The sequence below is a fragment of the Nicotiana tomentosiformis genome, chromosome 1, assembly GCF_000390325.3.
Source record: "Nicotiana tomentosiformis chromosome 1, ASM39032v3, whole genome shotgun sequence".
Classification (NCBI taxonomy): Eukaryota; Viridiplantae; Streptophyta; class Magnoliopsida; order Solanales; family Solanaceae; genus Nicotiana; species Nicotiana tomentosiformis.
Window position 1 is genome coordinate 36,883,707 of NC_090812.1, and position 9,064 is coordinate 36,892,770.

A 9,064-nucleotide genomic window follows, 5' to 3' on the forward strand; every position below is an offset into this window, starting at 1 on the left:
CCTTATATAGAGCACACATTCACATTTAGGTCCATCCAAGGACCTAAAGCCGATTCTGATCGTACCGCACTGGGCTAATAACCTTTCAAGGATCCACAATAACCCCCTTTTCCATGACACACAAGAACAACCATCAATTCTGGAACAAACTTCCACAGTTCACAACCAAATGGTTAGGGCGCCTTCCAGGCCTTAACTCTCACATTAACGATAGTACCATAATCTCCATACTTGGTTTCAATCTTTAATCAATCAAGTGACTACATGTCACATTTATACAATCTTCCCGTGGGATACGCTTCCACGACCCTTCCACACCAGGTAACAAAGTCTGCACATCTATACCACCGGCCATACAATGCTGTAAAACGAATCGAGAATCCGCAAATCAGTACACAAAGCCTCTTACACAAGACACCGATCTCAGGTGATGCTAAAGACAATACCATCTTACTCTAAACATCTGAATTCTTTCCTGCACATCCAAGCTCGTAATATTCTTGTCTACACCGAACAGCGACCTCGACCCTCAACTTCCACTGCCCATGCCGCTCACTGCACCTATCATGTCACTACGTGATAATACACGTATTCACAATAACCCTAGAGCTACTAGTGGAATAACCACTTCATTGGCTAGAAACCATTAACTTAGCTCATTTCGGAAGAACCACTACAACACGCAACTGAATTCTCAAACCGCAGAAAATACAAACCTCAAGTCGTGATCTACGGTGCCATAACTCTTCTGGGATCCATTTACACAACAAAGACATTAGAATCAAATACTTCCCAAACCAATCAAATTAGGGCGGCCGTCAAGCCTCGCACGTACCGCCAAAAATCACATGTATAACTTAACACGCTGAAGGAACTGATTACTGCCACCATCATGCCAATTCAACCATAGCTAACTGATCCGACCTCTTCTAATTTACTTTGGACTTGCCTTAGAAATAATAATATCTCCATTCAGAATATAATGAACTCAATCCGCACTCATCCTGAGTGACCCCATACCACGCTGTCTCAAAACCCACGAATTAGCTCATACCCCTCTTTGTGCGCACATGCACATCTTCAACTGGTACACCAAATCTGAGAATTCCTCTACGAATCCGAAGTTATTTTCTCCCACTCCTCAAATGCTACACCGCAGACAGATGATACCATAGAATACTCCAAGTCCTTTTTATAATCCACTACAAAAGCTCGATACTTAACTATACCACATACTCGAAACCCTCAGGCACCGCACTTTAATTTTGGAACCCACTAGGACCATTGTTGGGAGTCACCCACTTTGACTTGTTCCCGAATAATAATCAAACTCCAAGGCCCTGCTAGCACATGAACATCACCCTCAAAGAAGCACCCGGCTGAATTACTTTCCTTGTACATCACATCTACACGAAGCATATACTCTGAGTCTTACCAAAACCTGGACATGAACTGATAAGGCCCAATTTAGCACACATTCCTCAAATCCTTTGCTCAAATTACCACTGATGTTTTCTTTTCTTAGTCGTATTAACCCACCAATACCCCGATAACCAGAAACCGCACGAGTAGACAACCACGCAATCCAATCATAAAATGTGGGGCTATCCCACTTAGCTTGAAGCTACAATTACATAACCCTGGGACCCACCGAGATTCCTTCTCCCCCATTGACATCAGCTGAAAGTGCAATAATACATCCCAAACTCGATGTCATGTTGTATCCAAATAAAATTCGTGGACCTAGTTATTGCCCATCATGAATCTCCAAATTGTTGTAAACTTTCCTTAAGGCGTGTGGCTATCCTACCACAGAACCCATATGCTACTCTGCCACTCTCCCACTTTGGTTAAACCCTCTCCTTTAAGAAAATCCTTGACTTCTGCTTTTCATTCTTGACCTTATAGCAATTCAACCACCGCAAAACACCTCCCGCCATGCCCTTCCTCATACTTCGCTGCCCGAATATTGCCCCAAATCAAATCCATACCTATAGCACCTGAACAAATGAGTCGCTACCAACTCTAAAGCTCCTAGAAGATCATCTTTCTCGATCCATCAAGATTAGAATCACCAATTCGATTCCGAACTGTGACACATCGCTATCTATGACAACTGCTCCTCAGGCACCATTTCGCAACACCCTGCCTCGAAGGCCAACAATCAAAAAAGACCATAACACCGGATAACCTTAATGTGTTCAACAAGGACGACAATGCTACATCACAATTGAGAATTTCACCTCGCTAGAAAATACCAAGTCTTGTCATTTCATCAACTAAGGCCTGAACATCCATAGTCTGATTGCCTTCCCTCCGCTGCTATTTAAATGCTGAACCTCTAAGCCGTGAATTGAGAAATCCTCCTTTCAAGTCACTCACTGCCGCGACCCATACATGAGAACCCTACCATTACCCCAACACTGTGTGATTGCAATGCACAAATCATCATAACAATCAGTGCCCCACCTCTAAACCATAAGCAATACTGATTACTGAACTGAAATGACAGAACATCCTTCTGTAAGGCGACGACAATAGCCCGACCAAATACGTAGGGAGAAACATCCTGCACCACATCTGTAGTACCATTATAATTCCTCAATTCCCAATCGATAACAAGCTCTTCACGTTGCATAAGATTGAGTAGGAAGGAAATAAAGGCATAAGCCTCAAAGGAAACAAATCGCACGATGAGGAATCAAGAAGGGAAGTACTCCTAACAGCCCTGTAGCCTTTTGAAGATAAGTACAGACGTCTCCGTACCGATCCGCAAGAATCTACTAGACTTGCTCATGACTCGTGAGACCCAAGTGAACCTAATGCTCTGATACCAAGCTATCACAATCCAAAATCCACTAGAGGTCGTGATAGCGCCTAACATCGCCATCAAGCAAGCCAACGGTGAATGTTTAACTTAATTACCCATTTTAGTATTTTTGAAATCATAATTTTCATCATATAAGTAGTAATAAATGGAATTTTATAGGGTAACTGATAATATTTTTACAACTGCAATAAAGGACAACCCATAAGTACCCCCAAAACCCGGTATCACAAGTCCATGAGCGTCAATTAGAAAATAAAATAAAATGCAACATCTGTCTGAGATGCAAAGTAGACAGGAGAAATACAAATAACTCTGATGGAGACTCTGCAGGTTGCGGGTCATAACATGGAATGCAGCTCACGGTAAGTCCCCGCAATAGCAGCGCCTATGTGCCCAAAAGATCACCAGATATATATATACCTGCACAAAAATGTGCAGCAAGTGTAGTATGAGTACATATATCAACGCGTACCCAGTAAGTATCTAGCCTAACCTCAGAGAAGTAGTGACGAGGGGTCGACATCGACACTTACTAGTGGTCTGATAAGACAGATACAATGAGAAGTAAACAGATATGGGCAGAATAAGTAAACGAATTAAACATGCATAAATATGTGGTACAATCCTTCTCTCAACAATAAGCTCAACTCTCGATTAGCAGTCACCTCCTTCACCGGAGTGTATATATATATAATGGACATTACCAGAGTGGTCGTCATAATTCAAATAAGGAATATTTCCATATACAATGGACTTTTGACAAATAATATGAATGATTCCATAGAAGTATTTTACAGAAATGCCGAGGCATACGACCTGATCCCATGAGAGTGTGGTACATAATCCTGCCGAGGTGAACGACCCGATCCCATAAAGTGTGCGCACTGCCAAGGGTCGAACGACACGAACCATAGATGTATCTATCCTGCCGAGGCGAACGGCCCGCTCTCATTAGAATAAGAGAGCTTTGACGGGTCGTTGACCCCACTCACGAAGGGACAAGTGAGTTTTAGGAAAGCTTTGGGGAAAGCCCTTCGATGAGAACGCGTAACGCGGGGGAAATTCGTAAGAGGAGTATAATTATTCCATGGCAAGTCATAAAGTTCATCCGATCTCTACAATAAAGAGTATACCGCTCTAGACAAGTCTTGTCTCAAATTTTAACATGTAATAAAGGAATCTAATAGACAAGAGACAACTCAAATAGTATAGTTATAGCATGGCATGAACCTGAATCTACCTGGACAATAACATGAATATAGCTACGTACGGACTCTCATCACTTCGTGCGTATGTAGCCCCTGCAACAAGTAGAAAATATCAATTACAACACCTAGGGGTAGTTTCCCCCTCACAGAGTTAGACAGGAGACTTACCTCGCTCCGAAGTTCCATAATCCGGCCCCAACGCCACTCTAACACCCAAAACCGATGCCCGTCGCTCCAAAACTAGTCAAACAGTGTACAAATCCATAAAAATATACTCTAATACTCATAACGAATCAATTTAAACAAATTCCCAACTCCGCTCGAAAAGTCGATAAAGCAACCCTCGGGCCCACGTGCCCGGATTTCGAAAATATTCGAAGATAATCATCACCCGTAACATCAAGAACTCAAATATATAATTTATTCTCAATTCCATGCCCAATTTTGTTGTCAAAATACAAAAGTACTAATTTCTAGGTTTTCTACCAAAATCCCAAATTTCTACTAATTTCCATGCTTAAATCCGTATATAAATCATGTATTTAACTCACAATATGAAGAAAGCACTTACCCCATTATAGTTGATGAAGATGGCACTCCAAAAGTGCTCCAAAATCGGCTCCCATGGACGAAATGAAGTGAAATTGAGTCAAACCCTCATTTTAAAGAAGCACACTGCCCAGCCCAATCTTCGTACCTGCGGTCAAATAGCCGCTTCTGCGGCTCCGCACCTACGGAAATTCCATCGCAGGTGTGGCTCCAGCTCGGACCAATAGTCCCTGCATCTATGCCCCATGTAGAGCATCTACGCTTCCGCTTCTGCGGTCCTCAAGCGCTTCTGCGCTCGCACACCTACGCGTTTATGCCCGCTTCTGCGGCCCAGGAATTTTGGCAAACCTCTGCTTCTGCGTTGCCCCATTCGGCAGGTGCGGTCCTGCTTCTGCGGCAAAACGACCGCATCTGTGGTCCCAGCACTGCCCAAGCAGGGTCCGCTCCTACGCTTGCCTTGCAGCTTTTGCGGCGTCGCACCTGCGGCCCTTTTTCTGCAGGTGCGATTGTACCAGAACTCAAGCCCTTCAGCAATACAACAAAGCTCCAAATTGATCCGTTGACCATCCGAAACCACCCCGAGGCCTCTGGGACCTCAACCAAACCTACCAACAAGTCTTAAAATACAATATGAACTTAGTAGAACCTTCAAATAACATCAAACAACGCCAAAATCATGAATCACATCCCAATTCAAGCTTAATGAACTTTAGAACTTCAAACTTCTACATTCGGCGCCGAGACCTATCAAATCAAGTCTGATTGACCTCAAATTTTGCACGCAAGTCATATTTGACATTACGGACCTACTCCAACTTCTGGAATAGGAATCCGAACCCAATATCAAAAAGTCCACTCCTGGTCAAACTTTCCAAAAACCTTCAACTTTTCAACTTTTACCAAATGACTCCGAAATGACCTACAGACCTCCAAATCCACATCCGGGCATGCTCCTTAGACTAGAATGACCATACGGAGCTATTCTGAGGCTCGGAATTCCAAACGGACGCCGATAGCATTAAAATACACTTCAACCCAAATTTATGAAATCCTTCCAAAATGCCAACTTCCCACAATTGACGCCGAAACGCTCCCGATTCATCCAAAACCCGATCCGGACATACGCCCAAGTCCAAAATTATCATACAAACCTGTTGGAACCTTAAAATCTTGATTCCTAGGTCGTTTACTCAGAATTCAAATCTCAGTCAATCCCTCAAACTTAAAACTTCCAAAATTAGAATTGTTTTCTCAAACTAACTCTGAACTTCTTGAAATTCAATTCCGACCATACGTGCGAGTCATAATACCCGAAGTGAAGCAACTCATAGCCTTAAACCACATAACGAAGTGCTAGGGCTCAAAACGACTGATCGGGTTGTTACAGTCCACCTTGATTTTAATTTTCCTGGGAATAGCCTGAGTTGACTATTGTAAAGAAGCAATTGATCTCCAATTTTAAAACTTTTTTGTCGGATCAAATTGTCATGCCATTATTTTGTTTTTTCTTTAAAATGTTTTGAATTTTCATAGGCTTCCAACCTCATTTCTTCCAACTCATTAACCTGAAAAAATCTATTTTTACCAGCAGAGGCTAATTCAAAGTTTAATGCTTTTATTGCCCAAAAGGCTTTGTGTTCTAATTCAACGGGCAAATGGCAGGATTTCCCAAAGACTAATCTATATGGGGATGTTCCAATTGGCATTTTGAACGACGTTCGGTACGCCCATAATGCATCATCTAATTTTAAAGCCCAGTTTTTTCTTGAGATTCCAACCATTTTTTCAAGAGTTTTTTTAACTTACGGTTGGAAACTTCAACTTGCCCTTGAGTTTGAGCATGATATGGTGTTCCTGTTTCATGAGTCGCACCATATTTTGTCAGCAAAGCAGAAAATTGTTAATTCATAAAATGAGTTCCTTGGTCACTAATGATTGCTCGTGGTGTGCCAATTCTGGTAAAAATATTTGTTTTAAGAAAATTACACACAGTTCGAGCATCATTTTTCCTTGTGGGGATGGCTTCAACCCATATCGACACAATCCACAACTACAAGGATATATTCAAAAGAATGAGAAGAAGGAAAAGGACCCATAAAATCTATTCCCCAAACATCAAATATTTCACATACCTGTATTGATTGCAATGGGATCTCATCTCTTTTAGTGATGTTACATGTTCTCTGACGCTTGTCACATTGTGCAACATATGCTCGGGCATCTTTAAAGAGAGTCAGCCAGAAAAATCTAGCTTCCAAAATTTTAAAGGCTGTTCGATTTGCTGCATAATGACCTCCAATTGCTCCATCATGACAGTGATATAAAATTTTGTTCATCTCTTCTTCAGGCACACATCTTATAATGATATTATCTGCACAATTTTTAAACAAGTAAGGTTCATTCCACAAATAATACTATGCATCAGATATAAGTTTTTTTACTTTGCTGGTAAGATAGATCTTGGGGTGTCCACTTTCCAACCAAGTAGTTTGCAATATCTGCAAACCAGGGTGGTTGAGTCATAATTGAGTTAACTGAGAAAATATGTTCATCAGAAAATTCTTCCTTTATCTCACTAAACTCAAGGGGGAAATTTTCTAATCTAGACAAATGGTCAGCCACTTGATTCTCTATTCTTTTTTTGTCCTTTATCTCAAGATCAAATTCTTGTAGAAGTAAAATCCATCTTAACAATCTAGGTCGAGCATCTTTCTTTGCTAAGAGGTATTTTAAAGCTACATGATCAGTAAAAACAGTTACCTTGGTTCCTATCAAATAAGATCGAATCTTATCAAAAGAAAATACTACTTCTAGTAACTCTTTTTCTGTTGTGGCATAATTTAGTCGAGCCTCATTCATTGTTCTACTAGCATAGTAAATGGGACAAAAGATCTTATCCTTTCTCTGGCCTAAAACAGCTCCAACTGCTGTATCACTAGCATCACACATGACCTCAAAAGGTTGATTCCAGCCCGGGGACACAACAACAGGGGCGGTTGATAACTTTTCCTTAAGGGTCTCAAATGCTTTCAAACAATCACCTGAAAAATCAAATTTAATATCTTTCATCAAGAGGTTAGTCAACGGTTTTGCAATCTTTGAAAAGTCTTTTATGAACCGTTTGTAAAAACTTGCATGACCTAGAAAGCTTCTAATGGCTTTAACAATTGTGGGAGGAGGTAATCCTGCTATAAGATCAATTTTAGCCTTATCAACTTCTATCCCTTTAGCAGTGATTTTATGTCCTAAAACAATTCCCTCAATAACATAAAATGACATTTATTCCAATTAAGAATTAAGTTTGTCTTTTCACATCTCTTAAGGCCTAAGGTCAAGTGGTGAAGACAATCCTCAAATGTTTTGCCAAAGAGTGTAAAATCATCCATAAAAATTTCAAGAAATTTTTCTGTCATGTCAGAAAACATTGCTGGCATGCAACATTGAAATGTAGCAGGGGCGTTGCATAGACCAAATGGCATTCTCCTATAGGCATATGTTCCATGAGGACATGTGAAAGTTGTCTTATCTTGATCTTCAGGTGCAATTGGTATTTGGTTATACCCTGAATAGCCATCAAGAAAAAAAGTAAAAACCACATCCTGCAATTCTTTCTAACGTTTGATCAATAAATGGTAAAGGAAAATGATCTTTCTAGTGGCATAATTGAGACGTCTGTAATCAATGCAGACTCTCCATCCTGTGACAGTCCTTGTAGGTAAGAGTTTATTACTTTCATTTTTTATAACTGTCATACCTCCTTTCTTTGGTACTACCTGAACAGGGGTTACCCAAGGGCTGTCTGAAATGGGATAAATAATACCTGCCGCCAAAAGCTTTACGATCTCCTTTTTTACTACTTCTTGCAATGCTGGTGTCACGACCCAAAATCCTAACCTGTCGTGATGGCGCCTAACATGGTACTAGGCAAGCCGATTTCTCACAATTATTTCCAACACTTTTAACAAAGATGAATTTAAAGCAATTTTAATAGTAAAAGTTCTCATAACCGGGATAGAAAACCCAAAACATAATGCGGAATTCCCAACTATCGGGGTGTCAGAGAGTACATGAGCATCTATACATCACAAGTCTGGAAAACACGATTTATAACAGTCTGAGACCAAATACAGTAATTGAGAAGATAGGGAAGGAGAGACAAGGTCTACGATACACCGACAGCTACCTTGAAATCTCCGGATAATCAACTGTGAGAAGAAAATCAACAACCACTGTGTCCGGGAACACCTGGATCTGCACACGAAATGCAGGGTGTGGTATGAGTACAACCAACTCATCAAGTAACAATACTAAATAAAGAACTGAAAGTAGTGACGAGCTTCACAGCTGAGTCCAATTACAGTAATTTCCAATATAACAAGGTAGGCATGCTTTCAAGTTCAACATTTAAGGCCAAAACAATAATTTCATATCATGTTCAACTGAAACATAAGATAATCTCTCAGAAATTTTCAGCACA

At 40.7% G+C, this 9,064-nt stretch overlaps 1 protein-coding gene across 1 annotated transcript in view; it reads right to left on the reverse strand.

Annotated features, from left to right (window-relative positions):
• The window catches only part of LOC138905747 (uncharacterized), a 40,545-nt gene extending 32,679 nt beyond the window's left edge, over positions 1-7,866 (reverse strand). The window contains exons 1-3 of the mRNA XM_070194269.1: positions 7,029-7,866; positions 6,720-6,958; positions 6,578-6,637 (exon numbers count right to left, since the gene is read on the reverse strand). Coding sequence (XP_070050370.1) covers positions 6,578-6,637; positions 6,720-6,958; positions 7,029-7,866 — 1,137 coding nt within the window. The remainder of the gene's footprint in view (positions 1-6,577; positions 6,638-6,719; positions 6,959-7,028) is intronic.
• Positions 7,867-9,064: the final 1,198 nt, after the last annotated feature.